General features: G+C 46.6%; 1 protein-coding gene across 1 annotated transcript in view; it reads left to right on the top strand.

Moving 5' to 3' along the window:
- The first annotated feature begins 402 nt into the window (after positions 1-402).
- The window catches only part of A2ML1 (alpha-2-macroglobulin like 1), a 35,392-nt gene continuing 18,370 nt past the window's right edge, over positions 403-17,424 (top strand). Inside the window, exons 1-20 of the mRNA XM_045554379.1 lie at positions 403-467; positions 1,194-1,377; positions 1,737-1,899; positions 2,794-2,846; positions 5,289-5,309; positions 6,147-6,312; positions 6,583-6,667; positions 7,145-7,265; positions 7,725-7,839; positions 8,215-8,324; positions 9,338-9,505; positions 11,415-11,642; positions 13,171-13,231; positions 13,814-13,959; positions 14,437-14,586; positions 14,998-15,192; positions 15,982-16,088; positions 16,341-16,342; positions 16,496-16,607; positions 17,171-17,399. Coding sequence (XP_045410335.1) covers positions 403-467; positions 1,194-1,377; positions 1,737-1,899; positions 2,794-2,846; positions 5,289-5,309; positions 6,147-6,312; positions 6,583-6,667; positions 7,145-7,265; positions 7,725-7,839; positions 8,215-8,324; positions 9,338-9,505; positions 11,415-11,642; positions 13,171-13,231; positions 13,814-13,959; positions 14,437-14,586; positions 14,998-15,192; positions 15,982-16,088; positions 16,341-16,342; positions 16,496-16,607; positions 17,171-17,399 — 2,481 coding nt within the window. The remainder of the gene's footprint in view (positions 468-1,193; positions 1,378-1,736; positions 1,900-2,793; positions 2,847-5,288; positions 5,310-6,146; positions 6,313-6,582; positions 6,668-7,144; positions 7,266-7,724; positions 7,840-8,214; positions 8,325-9,337; positions 9,506-11,414; positions 11,643-13,170; positions 13,232-13,813; positions 13,960-14,436; positions 14,587-14,997; positions 15,193-15,981; positions 16,089-16,340; positions 16,343-16,495; positions 16,608-17,170; positions 17,400-17,424) is intronic.

The raw sequence follows: 17,424 nt of genomic DNA, 5'->3' as shown, positions 1-17,424 counted from the left end.
CAATTAAAAGTTTACTGCTTTTCTATTGATACTGCCCTCATGCTTGTGTTCCCAAGAATAATAAAAGAAAAAAAGGAGATTAAATGAGAATGGGAATTTGGAATGAAACCAGAAAAAAAGGGAGGAGTTCAAAATGTGTTCTGAGAGCTTTACCACTATGAATATTGAGCTCTGGCTTTTCCCCCCAAACTGGCTGAACAAGTATAAATGTTCCATGGAGAAATAACTTTTGAAGAAGCAAACCGTGGCCCTACCCTGTTCTACACCTCACCTGAGGTCCCCATAGGTGAGGCCAGAGCATCAGTCATAGCTGCACACCCTACCTGGTGGGTAGTATATAAGCTACTGCCGGGGAGCAGACCTCTGGTTCCTGATCCGGAGGAATCTGTCTCACCCACAAAGATGTGGGCTCAACTCCTTCTAGGAATGTTGGCCCTATTGCCAGCCACTGCAGAAGAACTACTCCCGTAAGTGCTTGGTGTCAGAGCTGATTTAGGGCAGGTGGCTTCTGTGCCTGTCTTTCTCAAACATAAATATGGGGATGGGGAGATCAATTCTGGTTTACTTTCACTTTCTTCTCATTTTTTCCTCCTCTTTGGTTCCATTGATCCTCTACCCAGAGAGAAAAGCTGAAGCACCAAGAGGAAGCTTAACAAAAAGACAAATGTTAACACGTAGTAGACTCCTTATACCTTGTTCTCTGGAATAGACCTAATTTCCTCATTGGTTTTCTAAGCAGACGTTCTTGATGATGGCCACCTAATGGGGGAGTTTTAAGTCTGTGCACTGAGTTTTTGTTTTTTTTTTTTTTGAGACAGAGTCTCACTGTCACCCTGGATAGAGTTCCGTGGTGTCAGCCTAGCTCACAGCAACCTCCAACTCTTGGGCTAAAGTGATCCTCCTGGGACTACAATGACATCTGGCTGATTTTCCTATTTTCAGTAGAGATGGGGTCTCGCTCTTGCTCAGGCTGGTCTCAAACTTCTGATCTCAGGAGATCCTGTTGCCTCGGCCTCCCAGAGTGCTAGGATTACAGGCGTGAGCCATCTCACTGGCTGAGTTATTTGTTTTATTTAAGTTTCATAAAGGAAGGGTTAGGTCTGTCTAATGCTGAGTGCTTAGGAAAGTGGTTAGTCTTTCACTGAATGAATGAATCATCATGATCGTTCTGAAATCCTTTTGTTCCCTAATAGAAACTACCTGGTGACCTTACCAGCCCTGCTTAACTTCCCCTCCACTCAGAAGGTGTGTTTGGATCTGAGCCCCGGGTACTATGGTGTAAAATTCACTATTACGCTGGAGACCAAGGGCAAGACCCAGAAGTTGCTAGAACAGTCTGGATTGAAGAAGAGGCACTTACATTGCATCTCCTTTCTAGTAAGCACAGACTCAGCCCTACCTCTAATGCCTTACTTTCCTATTCTCCTCCGTAGGCACTCGCTGTAATCTAACCTTTAATATAAGTTCTGTTATCTTACTTTTGCCACAGCCTGTAAACCTATCTCTTCTCAACTTCAATTCCTGGCCATAATTCACCCACAATTTCCTTGACCTTGGATTTCTTCTTTTAGTTCCTGACCTTAACCCCTGATAATGTTGTTTCCCTTTATGTCTCTACCCTTGCTGCCCCCATCTAACTCAGTTCTTTCCTTTTACCCTTTCACTGTCGGGTTGGGACCAGTTGGTTCTGTCCCCCAATCTCCTCCTCGTCCCCTGAGCTGCCGTCTCTTGGCCAGGTACCACCTCCTGCTGGTGGCACAGAAGAAGTGGCCACAGTTCGGGTGTCAGGTGTTGGAAAGAACCTCAGCTTTGAGGAGAAGAAAAAGGTTCTAATTCAGAGGCAGGGGAGTGGCACCTTTGTACAGACTGACAAACCCGTCTACACCCAAGGGCAGCGAGGTAAGAGGCATGCATTCGGGTAGACCAAGGCCTGGGGAGGCAGCTGCACACAGTGGCAAAAGGGGACTTGTGGCTAAGGGAACTAGACCTGCAGAAGAAAGTCGGGGAGACGAAGTGTTTTGGGGGTTGCGTTCATTCTGTTACACGAGCCAGTGTACCGGCTGGAGCTGCTACTCTGTATCTAGAACAAAAGTACACATTTCTCCAGGAGAGGAATTTGGGAAGTGTAATTGGGTTGCCAGGTCCTACAATAAGCCTATTGTATACAGGCCAGAAAGCATCAGGGACGTCTGGTGTGAGCGCCTGTTGTTTGTATTTGTTCCTTCTTCCTTAGAGGCTTGTTCCATTCTGAGGTTTCGAAGTCTGGAGGCCTGAACAGAAACTGTGTTTGTGCTTTACCTCTCTCTCAAACTAGGTTTTTTTTTTTTTAAAAAAAAAAAAATGGCCGGGCGCGGTGGCTCACGCCTGTAATCCTAGCTCTGGGAGGCCGAGGCAGGTGGATCGCTCGAGGTCAGGAGTTCGAGACCAGCCTGAGCAAGAGTGAGACCCCGTCTCTACCAAAAATAGAAAAGAAATTATCTGGCCAACTAAAAATATATATACAAAAAAATTAGCCGGGCATGGTGGCTCATGCCTGTAGTCCCAGCTACTCGGGAGGCTGAGGCAGGAGGATCGCTTAAGCCCAGGAGTTTGAGGTTGCTGTGAGCTAGGCTGACGCCACGGCACTCACTCTAGCCCGGGCAACAAAGTGAGACTCTGTCTCAAAAAAAAAAAAAAAAAAAAAAAAAAGAAAAACCTGGTGGGGTTTTGCTGACTTAGAAATACGTGTGACAGGATGGCAGAAAGAGTCTGGGATGGGAAATCCCCTTTGCTGATGAGCCTGTTTCCTTCCAGTGTATTTCCGCGTCGTCACCATGAACAGCAACTTTGTCCCAGTGAATGACAAGGTGAGCATTTGGCTGGGAGGAGGGCAAGGGAAGGGAGTAGAGCAGACCGAGAGAGGACAGGGAGAAGGAGAGGAGGGTCTCTGCAAGGGGGGAGGTCCCCTCAGTGCAGGTGCGACAGGACAAGGCCCGCCGGGTTGCGTGTGGGCATGCAGCGCCGCGCTGGCCTCAGGGCACCCGCCTAAATCCTCCTGGCTCCTGCCTGCCCGGGTGTGCGCAGAGGTGACTAGTTCTCAGCTCCGGTGTCTACCCATCCACTAGGTTAACATTCCTGAGAGATGATGACATTCGCTGTCATTTTAAAAGGGTTTTTGCAAACTTCAAGACCTCTTGAGGAGTGATGCCAACTTGGCTTTGCAGTTCAAATATTAAAAAATAGGCCGGGCGCGGTGGCTCACGCCTGTAATCCTAGCTCTGGGAGGCCGAGGCAGGAGGATCGCTCGAGGGCAGGAGTTCGAGACCAGCCTGAACAAGAGCGAGACCCCGTCTCTACTAAAAATAGAAAGAAATTATCTGGCCAACTAAAATATGTATAGAAAAAATTAACCGGGCATGGTGGCGCATGTCTGTAGTCCCAGCGACTCGGGAGGCTGAGGCAGGAGGATTGCTTGAGCCCAGGAGTTTGAGGTTGCTGTGAGCTAGGCTGATGCCACGGCACTCACTCTAACCCAGGCAACAGAGCGAGACTCTGTCTCAAAAAAACAAAACAAAACAAATAAAAAAAGAAATAATTCAGGAGTGTATTGAACAAAAGGAAGAAATGAGACTATCCACTGCCACCATTTTTACCATGAGGCAAGGTAATTTTTAAAGTACACAATTCCCTTAAGGCAACGCTGCATACACACATACCGACGGTAAAAGCGTGGTGACATCTGGTGAACACTTGCACTTTCCTGAGCAACCCTGCCCCTTGTGACAGAGGTGATTTCAGTTTGGGGCTTGTGTGGCTTCTCCGCACTGCTGAGATACCTACCTCTATGACACCCCTGCTCCCATCCTTCTCCTTCAGTCACAGCCCGTGTATTCAAATGAAACTTTTGAAGACAGGAGGAGGGGCGACATTATTTTTATTTTCCATCTCCGTGTTCTCAGAGCCACTGTTTCCTTCTCCTACGTGTGGGGAAGTTCTGAGTTTGTCCTCCATCAGCAGGCGGCTCCACACCACCTTCTTCCCAGCTCAGAATTCTGTTTATTCCTCCTTCCCATCACCGCTATCCCCTTTTGAGCAGGAGTTTTGGTACAAATATCGAGTGCTTATCTTTTCTTTTTTTTTTTTTTTTTTTTGAGACAGAGTCTCACTGTGTTGCCCGGGCTAGAGTGAGTGCCGTGGCATCAGCCTAGCTCACAGCAACCTCAAACTCCTGGGCTCAAGAGATCCTCCTGCCTTAGCCTCCCAAGTAGCTGGGACTATAGGCATGCACCACCATGCCCAGCTAATTTTTTCTATATATACTTTTAGTTGGCCAGATAATTTCTTTCTATGTTTAGTAGAGACGGGGGTCTCGCTCTTGCTCAGGCTGGTCTCGAACTCCTGACCTCGAGAGATCCACCCGCCTTGGCCTCCCAGAGTGCTAGGATTACAGGCGTGAGCCACGGCGCCGGCCTGGTCTTCTCTTTTGAATAATGTTGCACCCTCTCTGATCTCCCTTCCCCCTGCCCCCAACTAAATTCCAGCTTTCACTCTCATCTAGTTACAAGCACAATGACCCATTCCCCACCAACTTAATGGTTTTAGCATCCATTTAGCAACCATTTTCTTTAGGAGACTATACATGATCCTTTGATGGAACTCTTTCAAACAAAATTTTTTTCGAAGTTATTTTGTAACGTTTGAAAGTAAGGTTCCTGCTCAGTGGCATTCAAATGGCAGAGGAGGAGGCCAGGAGATGGCTGGCTACCAAGAAGAGGTTTAAACACCGGGGAGCCTGTGGGTGCTCTACTTCTTTTAGGGCACGTTTGTTGTGGAAGATCAGTCACAGGGCACATAGATGCTGAGTGCTCCATTGCTTCAGATCTTTTGGAGACTGGCAATTCCTTTGAGGAAATCTCTCCCCTTCTCTTCCCAATAAACTTTTGCCCCCCATTGTTACTCTTTTCAGGGCACAAAACAGCCATTTAGAAAGAAAGGAATGATGGTGGCACACACCTGTTGTCCCAGCTACTCAGAAGGATGAGGCAGGAAGATCCCTTGAGCCCAGGAGTTTGGGGCTGCAGTGAGCTATGATGACGCCACTGTACTCTAGCCAGGGTGGGGGTGACAGAGCAAGATCTTGTCTCAGGAAAAAAAAACCCAAACCAACCAACTGAAAAAAAAAAAAAAACAGACAGAAAGAAAGAAAAGAATGGGCAAGAGAGAAAGGAAGAGTACTTTGAGACTTTCTGCTTTTGGCAGACTTATCCTTATTGCTACTTTAACCCATATTATCTGGTTTTCCTTTTCAGTACTCCCTGCTGGAACTACAGGTAAGTAGTAGTTTCTTTTTCTTCTCTGTCAGTTGTGGAGAAGGAAGAATGGGAATTTGGTGCTAACCCTTGAAGGCAGACACAACTCTGAGATCTTGGTCCAGACCCCCAAGACTCTGCCTGCCCCGAGCACCCACATCCACCTGAGCTGAGCTTGTCCTCCTGTCTCTGCCCTCCTGGTCTCTCAGACTTAAGCCACTGTAGACAAGGACACCACCCTCGGCCATGCCTGCAGCCCCCTGCCCCTCATTAGTGTGACTTCTCCGTGCCATGCCCATTTAACCAGGCTTGGGTCTATGCTGCTGCTAGTCTTAGGTAATAGCTCTTGTCATAAACGCTCCACCGTTACATGACAGCACAAATGCCTGTGAGAAGAGTTTCGGAGGAAAGGATCTAGAAGGGTGAATTCCCCACAGTATCCCCTCCATTTTTTCCACGAAACTACCTATCTTTCAGGTATCTTACAATCAATTCCTTCAGCTTTGTCCCTCAATAGGGACCAGAAGTACAGTAGACATTCTTTGTAAATGATATCCCAAAGACCACTTTCTGAAACTGGTGTTGACACTTTAGAGGACTCAGTCTGATGGTTTGAATCCATAAGGACCCTTTTCCCCCCAAATGGGGGCTGGACATATAGGAATATTTATTTCATCCAGTAAGGAAGAAAATTATAAATAACACAGGGAGCTGCTCTTCTTGATCACAGACCACAGGGGCCGTGAACAGTGGGTGGAATTCTTTACTTGCTTGTTTGCTTCTTTGCCTGCATTTTGCAGTGTGGAGTGGGAAGCAAACAGGCAGGCACATCACGCAGTTTCTCTTCACTGGACACAGGATCCAAATAGCAACAGGATTGCACAGTGGCTGGACGTGACGCCCACGCAAGGCATTGTAGACCTGTCCTTCCAACTGGCACCAGAGGCAACGCTGGGCACCTACACCGTGGCAGTGGCAGTGGCTGAGGGCAAGACCTTTGGCACCTTCAGTGTGGAGGAATACGGTAGGTGGGGCAATTGACAGGTCAAAGTGTTAGGTATAAATAATCTTGACTCAAAATCAGCAAAGGGAGAGTAAAATCTATTCTGGGAAAGAATCATGTATTCATTTTTGAATCAGTCCTAAGCCAACTAATAACTTCCAGAGCATTTTACCTTAATAATGTCCCATTTATTAAATCAATTAATTGAATTATCACTGTTTTTATACCCTTTGTTCACTACCTATTGGACCAAGTCCTCCTATTCTTCTCCCATTTCTCTACTCTCCCCAGTGCTGCCTAAGTTTAAGGTGGAAGTGGTGGAACCCAAGCAGTTGTCAACGGTGCAGGAATCTTTCTTAGTAAAAATCTGTTGCAGGTAAGAGTGGGAGCTCTGGATCTGGCAGAGATTGAAGCTCCATTGAGAGAAGTGATGAGGGAGTGATGTGGGCAGAGGGATTATGGGTGAGCCAAAACTTGGGATATTTTACATAGTTCGGAGTCATGACTTATCCAAGAACACATTTCATAATTGCTTTTCTGCTCTTATTGTCCACCTCACTCAGTCAATATCATTGATTTGATCTCTACTTTGTGTAGAACACAATATTGAATCCCATGGAGAAATAGGAGTAAGGAGACAGAAAGAGACTGTTTCTGACCTCAGCATGGTGCTTCTTGTGTAATGGAAACACACTGAGGCTCTGAGGAAAGCAGGGAAGGGAAAGAGCTAGAGAAAGGTAGGATTGTCAGAGCGCTTTCAGGGGCTACAGTGTGGGAAAGTGGCGTTTGGGAGAAGAGAGTTGGATCTCCAGTGGGATCCCCAACTCTGGCTCCTCATGCTTTTCTTGGTCAGGTTCACCTACGGAAAACCCGTGCTAGGGGCAGTGCAGGTGTCGGCCTGTCAGAAGGCGTATACTTACTGGTATGGAGAGGTGGGACGGGAACCCGACAAATGCAAGCACCTCTCTGGACAGGTGAGTAAATGGGACGTAGAAAAGGAATGTTAGCCACACATGCCAGAGAGTAAGTAAGCAAGCATCAACTTAGAGAAGTGGTAAAAAGCTCAAAATGGGAAGCATTTCACAGGACTGTTATCCCAGTTCCAAAGAACAAAGCTGTGTTCCTTATCCTAAACAGATAGCCTTTCAGAGTCTGCCTGGAAATTGAGAAGTTAACCTAAACTCTTGTAAGGTACAATGTTCCAGTTCTGCTCTTGGTTCTTTTGCCATTTCTCAAATCTTGGAGCTTCAAAGTCATCTCGTGATTATATATGTGCGAGTGTATAGTTCATGTTATAGGAGTTTTTCTATCTTAAAGATGGAGAAACTAAAGTATGGAGAGAAGAAATTACTTCCTTCTACAACACATTGTGAAATGGAAGTGGAGATTGGGTTCCTCACATTCTCTCTTTCTCACTCGGATTGCTTCACTAGACTGACAAAACAGGGTGCTTCTCAGCATCTGTGGACATGGCCACCTTCAACCTCACTGGATATGTGTACAGCTACAACGTCAATATTGTGGCTACTGTGGTGGAGAAAGGGACAGGTAAGCAGGGCGCTCCTGGGCACCTTAAAAGAAGACCTATCTATCTATCTATCTATCTATCTATCTATCTATCTATCTATCTATCTATCTGTCCCCGGGATAGAACTGCTTGGAGTATTTGGGGTCTACCCTCATGAGTATTTGGGAGGTACCCTGTTCCTCATTCTCAGGCCAGGGGAAGTGCCAGATTCCACCCTGCCATCAACTACCTATTTCTCCAAAAGTTTGAGGAGAAGGAGTTGGTTTGGATCTTTTCCCAGAAATACATTCAACTTCATACTTCCAGTGGTACCGTTCCCTCAGAAATTTGATGTTACAGATGAAGATGAGGCTATCAGGTATGTAGATCACTGTACATCTTGTTTCCCTCTGCAGGAGTGGAGGCCAATACCACTCAAGATATTAACATTTCTTCACAAATGGGATCAATGACCTTTGAGGATACCAATAATTTTTATTACCCCAATTTCCCCTTCAGTGGGAAGGTAAGTTGCAACTTGTCTCTGCACAGACAAAAATGCTTAACCATTCACTTTTGCCTCCTTCCTGTGGCCATATAATAATAGCTAAATTAGCCTTGTTCTAAGTACTTTACACGTATTCATTTATTTAATCTTTACAACAATCCTATGAGGTAGACACTATTATTGGCCTTGTTTTACAGATGAAGAGACTGAAGCAAGAGGGGTTGAGTGATTTGCCAAGGTTACACAGCTAGTAAGTGGTAACTCTGACCAAATCCACGAGCCCATACCCAGAGTATACACTCTTAACGCCTTGTGCTGTGCTGCCATTAATTCTGCAAGAGACCCACTTTGAGTACTAGTGTGACCGCAGGATCCTTCCTAATGCCAGGGGCTCATCTTTCAATGTCCAAATCTTTGAATTTAAGAGCTGCAAGTTTTCTGAAAAAATCATCTAGTCTAGGCGTCTGCATCTAAGCAAGGTTAATAGCAAACTTTCCTTGAAAGAAAGCCATTTACAGCTCCTTAAGCATTTTCTTTGGAAATGTTAAAGTTTCCTTTGTTAGTGTCTTCGCTCTGATCTCTGACTGAACCCCCTCCCTTCAGCTTATCCTTCTTTACTTCCCACACAACTGGTCAACACAGTAATATCGTACATATTTAGACACATTTATTCCTTAGTCATCTTTTCTCTAAATCAAGGGTAGATCTAGATTTTTTTAGTGCCTAAGGATTATGCAATTTGGACAGGGAAGGGGGTCCGTCTGTGCATAGAACCTTGGGGGAGCCCGTGCCAATCAAGAGCCCAAAAGCTGCATCAGCTCCGGGGCACATCCAGCTCTGCCTCAGGCTGCTCCTGTCGTTGCTTCTCTGTTCCTCGTACATCCTAGTTGTGAATGCTTGAATCACATTTATGTTTTTCTAGGCTCTTTCCTGAAGTATATTCTTAGAATTTCTGTTATGGCTTCACTTTACCTCATACTCAAGCCTACTCCAAACCTAATTCTAAAGCCCTAATGACCTTCACCCCTCAGGTAAGAGTTAGGGGCCATGATGGCTCTCTCCTGAAGAACCATCCAGTGTTTCTGGTGATTTCCGGCGTAAATGGAACCATCAACCAAACCCTCATTACGGACAACAATGGCCTTGCTCCCTTCGAGCTGGATACGTCGGACTGGAATGGGACACAGGTTTCTCTGCAGGTAAGCGCTGGGGAGGACCCTTTTCCTATCAAGGAAGCTTCCCTGAAGGACAATTTCAAAATCTTCTTGTTTCTTATCCTCCCCTCAACTTGTGATTCCATCCCCCTCACTCACTGTTTTTCTCAGATCCTTTCGGTTTTTAATATCAATCAAATAAATAACCCTTCAGAGGAAAACTATGATTTATACTAATTCATCTTCTAACTTATCCCCATCTCTGTCTGATGCTATTTATGACATCAGAGCAGGGAAAGAAAAGTGGTTCAGAATCAAATCTTCCCATTCCCCTTCCACTCTCCCCATTTCTTGTGAAAATGGCAAACAAAAGAACTCTAGATTTTAGATAACTTACAAGGAAGGCTGCTCATACCAGCTATCAACTGCTGCAACAACGTACAGCTTAGCAAACAGCTACAAAGCCTCAGCGTCACGCAGCAGAAAGCACTCATTTCTCATGCACCTGGGGTGGTCAGTCAGGCAGCTCTGACAATTTTGGTGGGTTTCCTGATGTGTCCGTGGATCTGCTGGCTGTAAGCTGGTGTTCCACATCTCTCAAACTCCAGCAAGCTAGTCCAGGTATATTACAGCAGTGATGCGACACAAGAACAAAAGCTGACGTATGAGGGCTTTTCTAAGTATCGACTTATGTTGTATATGCTAATATTCCATTCCCAACAACTAGTCACATGGTGAGCCCATGGTCAGGCTAAGATTACTTGGTAAAGAATGTTGACACAGGAAGGGGTGAAGAGTTGGAGCCATGAAGCCATGAATGCAATCATTCAACCACACAACTTAAGCAAACACATACTATTTGTCTTGAGGCTAATTTGACTATTTTTTTGAGACAGGGCTTTCACTCTGTCACCCAGACTGGAGTGCAGTGACACAGTCAAAGCTCACTGTAACCTCAAACTTCTGTGCTCAAGTGACTTTCTGCTTCAGGCCCCAGACCTCAGTAGCTGGGACTACAGGTGTGCCACCATGCCTGGTAATTTTTTTTTCTTACTTTTTGTAGAGATGAGATCTTGCTATGTTGCCCAAGCTGGTCTCAAACTCCTGGCCTCAAGTGATCCTTTCACCTTGGTCTCCCAAAGTGCTAGGATTACAGGCATGAGCCACACTGCACCCAGTCTTGACTATGTCTAGCCATTATCCAATCAATATACTAAAAAATAATTATTTTTCAATCTCAGTATCCTCTAAACCTAGTTTTCTTTTCTTTCTTTTTTTTTTTTTTTTGAGACAGAGTCTCGCTTTGTTGCCCGGGCTAGAGTGAGTGCTGTGGCGTCAGCCTAGCTCACAGCAACCTCAAACTCCTGGGCTTAGGCAATCCTACTGCCTCAGCCTCCCAAGTAGCTGGGACTACAGGCATGCACCACCATGCCCGGCTAATTTTTTCTATATATATATTTTAGTTGGCCAGATAATTTCTTTCTATTTTTAGTAGAGACGAGGTCTCGCTCTTGCTCAGGCTGGTCTCTAACTCCTGACCTCGAGCGATCCACCCGCCTCGGCCTCCCAGAGTGCTAGGATTACAGGCGTGAGCCACCGTGCCCGGCCTAAACCTAGTTTTCTTATCCCTGAAGTATAATCTTCGATTTCAATGTAATCTTAGTCATGCTTATGTATCCTCTCTGCATCAGTCGGTGAAGGTATATCACCCACAATTTCCCATACTTAACAACTATAATTCAGCCCTCCTATGACTCTCCTTCATGCTAAAATGTTGCTGCACAGAACCACTTTTATGGATTCCTTATCCATCCTTGCTGGACCTCTAGTGAAATACCCACGTGCTGCTCCTAGGCAGTGAAGATTTGAGAGAAAGAGCTCTGATTGAAAAGCATGACAAGTCCGGGGGGTTAATATGGTTGGGGTAAGACGGGACTTTTTCTTTTTCTCCCAGGGCAAGTTCCAAATGGAAGATTTAGTATACAATCCAGAACAAGTGCCTCATTACTACCAAAATGCCTACCTGTACCTGGAACCCTTCTACAACACAACCCGCAGCTTCGTCGGCATCCGTCAGCCAAATGGCCTCTTGAAATGTGGCCAGCCCCAGAAAGTGCTGGTGGATTATTACATTGATCCAGCTGATGCTAGCCCCGACCAAGAAATCACCTTCTCCTACTATGTGAGACTGAGAAACGGGATTGGTGAGAGTGTGTTGGGAAGGGGAGTCAGCCAGAGAGCTGGATAGACCGTCTAGATGGGGACACAAGGCAAGACACGTACATAATTTCAAAATTTTTAGAAGCACATTAAAAAAATTAAAAGAACAGGTGAAATTAATTTAAAAAAATATATTTTATGTAACCTACTGTATCCAAAATATTATCAAGTCAACATGAAATCAATATAAACATTAATAGCTATTCTTTCTTTCAACCAATTCTCTGAAACTCAGTATGTATTTTACCCTTAAAGCATGTCTAAGTTGAAACTGGCTACATTTCAAGTATTCAATCTTCACCTGTGGCTAGGGGCTACTGTATCACATGGCGTAGGTATAAGGGATGGGGCAATTTGAGGAAGAAAGGGACTTTGAGTAGGAACCCAGGGAAATGGTATGAGAAAATAAGATAAGGAATTAACTGAGAAAATGTTGCCAACCGGTGGAAAAGGAGGCGGGTGGGAGGGAAGGTGAGGAGGGAACGGGACTCGGGATGCGTTTCCTTCTGCTCCATCTGTGGGCGATAGTTTCAGATAGCTGCTGTAGGGTTAAGATTCACAGCAATAGCAGCCTTGTTGGGGAAATGAAATCACAGCTGGGCAGCCTGAAAGCAGTGTGCAAAGACCAGCAGGAGGCAGAGTCACGAGAACCTTAGGTTTGATGGTCCCAGGGTATCCTTCCTCCCTTACCCTCCTCTCAGTCTCTGAGAGACTCTCTCCCTTCTGGATTATTGCAGTAGCTTCTGTGTTTTCATACTGCTAAGAACAGTCGTCCTGACACAGCAGACTGAGGAGAGGCATGTGGACTGTGACAAGACAGAGTGACAGTGCAGGCCCGTCTTCAGCACGGGCGTGGGGAGGCCTAGGAAAGGCGTGAGTGGAGGCTGAGCCGTGGGAACAGCTGAGGCAGGGGGACCCTGAGGAACCGGCCACGGAGCCCCCGGCAGGAGCGTGAGAGAGACACTTTCATGGGACTCTGTTTCACATGAGAGTGGACAGGAAAGGAGAGTTTAAACAAAGGAGGTTTCTCCTCCAGAGGGTCAAATGTCAGAAGGGCTCGGGATAGTTTAAGGTGAAGTCATTTCCACTGAATTTTGAACTGAGCCTAATACAAAGTTATGAGGATGGACTTTAGCTCGCTTTATGTTACAAAGATTATAAGAGAATAAAACCTGGAGATCTTTAAGAAATGGGGGACAGCCATCTATCATGAGGAATGATATCTATGCTCCCAGACACCTCCCCTCCACCCCCCGCCCCCCACCCCCCGTGGTTCTGGGCAGTCTTCCGCCTGGAGGGAGCGTCCTCAGGATCTGCTGGCAGCACCGGGCACTTGTCAAGCCAAGGGATGATCGGGGAAGTGTTGAGCAGGCTCGGGAGCTGTGGTAGGAGCCTCCCCCTCTGCAGGGATGCAGAGATGTTCCAGAAGTAGGGCCAAGGGGAAATTACCGTAACTTCTGCACTGTTGGTTATTTTCTTCTCTCCTTTAGTTAATAGGGAAAGGGAGTTTGCAGATGGAGGGGCAGAAACATCTGAACTCTAAGAAGGAAGGTGAGTGTATGTCATATGTCTTCTGGAAAACAAAAGGATATTTTAAACTTCCAGAAAACAGTTCTTATACATAGAAGCAGTGAGAACGGAACACTAACAATAATCGTAGAAGAGGCCGGGCACGGTGGCTCACGCCTGTAATCCTAGCACTTTGGGAGGTTGAGGCGGGTGGATCCTTTGAGCTCAGGGGCTGGAAACCAGCCTGAGCAAGAGTGAGACCCCGTCTCTACTAAAAATAGAGAGAAATTAACTGGACAACTAAAATATATATATATATATATACATATATACATATATATACATACATAAATTAGCCGGGCATGGTGGCACATGCCTGTAGTCCCAGCTACTCGGGAGGCTGAGGCAGTAGGATCGCTTGAGCCCAGGAGCTTGAGGTTGCTGTGAGCTAGGCTGATGCCACGGCACTCTAGCTGAGGCAAGAGTGAGACTCTGTCTCAAAAAAAAAATAATAATAATAATCATAGAAGAATGAGAAGAAACTTGCACTGTGACATTGCAATGAGAAGTGCATACGTGTGGCTAGATGTCATTGGCAGGTGAATGTCCCCTTCTCTCTTTCAGGACTGAAAGGCTCCTTCTCTCTCTCCCTGACCTTCACCTCCAGACTAGCTCCTGATCCCTCCCTGCTGATCTATGCCATTTTTTCCAGTGGAGGTGTTATAGCTGACAGAATTCAGTTCTCAGTGGAGATGTGCTTTGACAATCAGGTAAAAGGGCAGCTGAGGAGGGTGAAGAAAGGAGTTGGGCTTAAAGAAAGATCTTGTGTATGCTGAGGTTGGAGACAGACAAGTTCAGGGAAACACGAAGATACTATTGACGTTGGCTGTCATATTGTAGTTACATCTTTAGTGTTTTAGGTTTACGTTGAAATCTATTTCTCTCTTGTTTCTGCTTTTTACAAAGTCATGCTGGGTAATCACATGTTCTATATAGTTATTCCACATACTCCTTTCTTTCTACTTCTTCTCTTCTAAACTTTCTATATCATTCTGTACCGCTCGCTTTTTCCAACTCTATCATAACATCCCACTCCTAAAGAGCTAGACTTTACAAAGACAGGTACAGAAGTGCAGGAATGGGTTGGATACCACAGCTGGGGGATGTTGGCTGATGATCCAAATCACACTGTTTCCCCTCCTGCCTACGCTGACCTCATCCCTGCATTCTACCTTTCCCTTCTCCAGGTTTCCCTTGGCTTCTCACCTTCCCGGCAGCTTCCAGGGGCAGATGTGGAGCTGCAGCTGCGGGCAGCTCCTAGGTCCCTGTGTGCAGTCCGGGCCGTGGATGAAAGTGTCCTACTCCTGGGGCCAGAGACAGAGCTGAGCAACAGCTCTGTGAGTAGTCTGCTGATGGGGCGGGAAGAGGGAGTGGATAGAGAAGAATTTGCATCAGGATAAGAGGTAGATTTCAGGGAGTGGAGAAAGTCTTAGGGAAATAATGAACCACCAAAGGGTGACAAAAAAGCTGGTATAGAAATGCAGGTATGAGAAGGGCATGATTAATATGAACATAGAGATAAGGAAAGAGAATGAAATAGGAGATAGGATTAGGAAGAGGGGTGACACAGGTTAAAGTTTAAAAAGTACAAACAGGGGTTATGATAGAATAACTGTACAAATAATTCTGGAGTAATGAAGGGCAATGATGCAGGAAAATGTGGCAGAATCTGGCACAGAATCTGAGAGAAGTTTCCCAACTGATTTCGCTGTGTCAATACATGATTTTCTTTGCCCCTCTTTTCTCAGGTCTACGGGATGTTTCCATTCTGGTATGGTCAGTACCCCTATCAAGTGGCTGAATATGACGAGTGTCCGGGGTCCGGTCCATGGGACTTTCCGCAGCCCCTCATTGACCCTGTGCCCGAGGGGCGCTGGAGCAGGCGCTCTGTCGTCTGGAGGCCCTGGCTGTCTGAGGGCACAGACCTTTTCAGTTTTTTCCAGGTATTTGTTCTTACCTAATTTGTTCTTATAGAAACAATGGTGGTGGGGGCAGCAAAGGAATGTCCATATTTAAGAAATCAGAGCAACTCACATGGGGACTGACAGGAAAAACATCCTGAAAGAAGCTTCTGACACGCAGGGCAGCCTCTCTTGGCTTTATAACTGAAGAAGTCGCCCAATTGCATTGGAAGAAAACCCCTGTGAGAGGCTGTACACTTAGTCCTCCTCTTTCTGTGGTCCCCAAACCTTGATTTCCATGGGATTGGACAAGAAGAAAACTTAGGGAGGGCCTCCCAGAGGTCTCTTATCATTATTATAAAAAATAATTTGCACCTATTTTATGAGCAGGGGTTTGGGCTGCTGTGTGGCTCAAGTCTGGCCCGGAGGTCTCTGGGGTCAGGAACCAGGTCTGGTTCACCTTTGTGTGCTCTCTAATGCCTGGCTACACACAGTGCTCATCATACTTTCGTTGAATTGTTCAAGCTGGTATGGTCCCTGCCCTTAGGAAGTTCAGAGTGTCAAATAATGACACAGTGACTAATATTTGGAAGAAGCATTAAGTGTATTGACTGATGAAATAAGTTTGATTGAAAGCCTTTCATACTAGCTGGAACAAAAGCGAACCCATCTTGGTGGCTGAGTACTGCCTGGGTAATAACCACCAGTCTCACCATTAATGGAGAAAGAATGTTTTGTTTTGATAGGGTGGAATTCCTGGGCAGTAGCCCTTGGATTAGGGAAAGGGACCATGTTAACAGTTTACTCTCTGGTCTCCTTGGTGCCGCTCAGCACACGGGCCTGAAAATACTGTCCAATGCCAAAATCAAGAAGCCTGTAGATTGCAGCCACCCATCTCCGAAATACGGCACGGCGATGGCTGGAGGTAAGCCACCTCCGTGGTCTGTGGATTCCCTTGAGGTGATTAAAGTCGGGAAACTCAGAAAACTCCCTCTTTGCCTCCTGTTCTTGCACTGAGCCTCTAGCCTTAAAATGCTAACGGATTGTGCATGACAGACACAGGAAGTTTCCTGAGGGTTCTCTCTCTGGAGAGGGCTTTGGAAGCCTGAAGCCCTCATTTATTCATTCCCTGGCCAACTCCCTTGCCTGTCACTTCCCCTGATGGCCTTTGTGTCCAGTCAGTTCCCCAGTGGTCCCTCCTCCTTGTCTCTGACTGGATGTTCTCTGCTTCCCTACATTTTCTTCTAGTAGTCCCTCCACCTCAATTTATTTTACAACAGAAGTCTTCTGTTTTCCGAAATTCTCATATTCTTGGTCTCATCATCGGGTGATGTCGTTCCTCCAGAGGCCTTTGGGTCATCATCCGGCGAACCCCTCAGGGGGTCACTTCCGTCAGAGGGTTCTCGGGTCCGCCAGTACTTCCCGGAGACCTGGCTCTGGGATCTGTTTCCTATCGGGTGAGCGCTGACTCAAAGGTACAGGAAGATTTTGCAGTGTGGACCCCGCAGAAAACTCCACATCATTCCTAAGGGATCTAAGTCTTGAGCCGTGACAGTCTGATGGCGCACGGGAACTTGTCTCTTTCCCCGAATTCCTACAGACTCACACACAGTCGCTCAGAACGCATTCACACGTCTTCACAGTCACACAGTGCGGACCGAGCGTTCTGGCTCCAGAGCCACACGCAGGTAAAGGCAGTCACTGACCTCAGTCCTTGCCCACTGCCTACGTGCTCATTTTGACAAGCCACGGGAACACCAGCCCCTCTTTCAGGGGGGCTTGCACACACATGCCCCCCACGTTCCCCCCCATGCCCTGTCACCCGTTCTCCCATCTTAGTACGTCCTCACTCAGCTGAGGCGTCACCCTGAGAGTCACATGTTCCCCCAGGTCACTTGCCTTTTTACTTTTCCCCACACAACCAAAAAAATCCACTTCTGCAGATGAATCTGCACCTTAATTCACGAACACCCTCCTCCCGGGCCACCTCTGCCTCACGCGGGCTCTCGTGTTCTCGCAGTGACTCGGGGAAGGAAGTGGTCCACGTCACGGTTCCCGACGCCATCACCGAGTGGAAGGCCATGACCTTTTGCACCTCCCAGGCCAGAGGCTTCGGTCTTTCACCCACTGTCGGACTGACTGCTTTCCAGCCGTTCTTTGTTGAACTGACTCTCCCTTACTCCGTCTTTCGTGGGGAATCCTTCCGTCTTACTGCCACCGTCTTCAATTATCTAAAGGACTGCATCAGGGTGAGAGCTGGGGACACAGGAGGCA

The sequence above is a fragment of the Lemur catta genome, chromosome 6 (assembly GCF_020740605.2).
Source record: "Lemur catta isolate mLemCat1 chromosome 6, mLemCat1.pri, whole genome shotgun sequence".
In the NCBI taxonomy this organism is placed as follows: domain Eukaryota; kingdom Metazoa; phylum Chordata; class Mammalia; order Primates; family Lemuridae; genus Lemur; species Lemur catta.
Note: the sequence above shows the minus strand (reverse complement) of the source record. Positions and strands in the feature narration are given on the sequence as shown.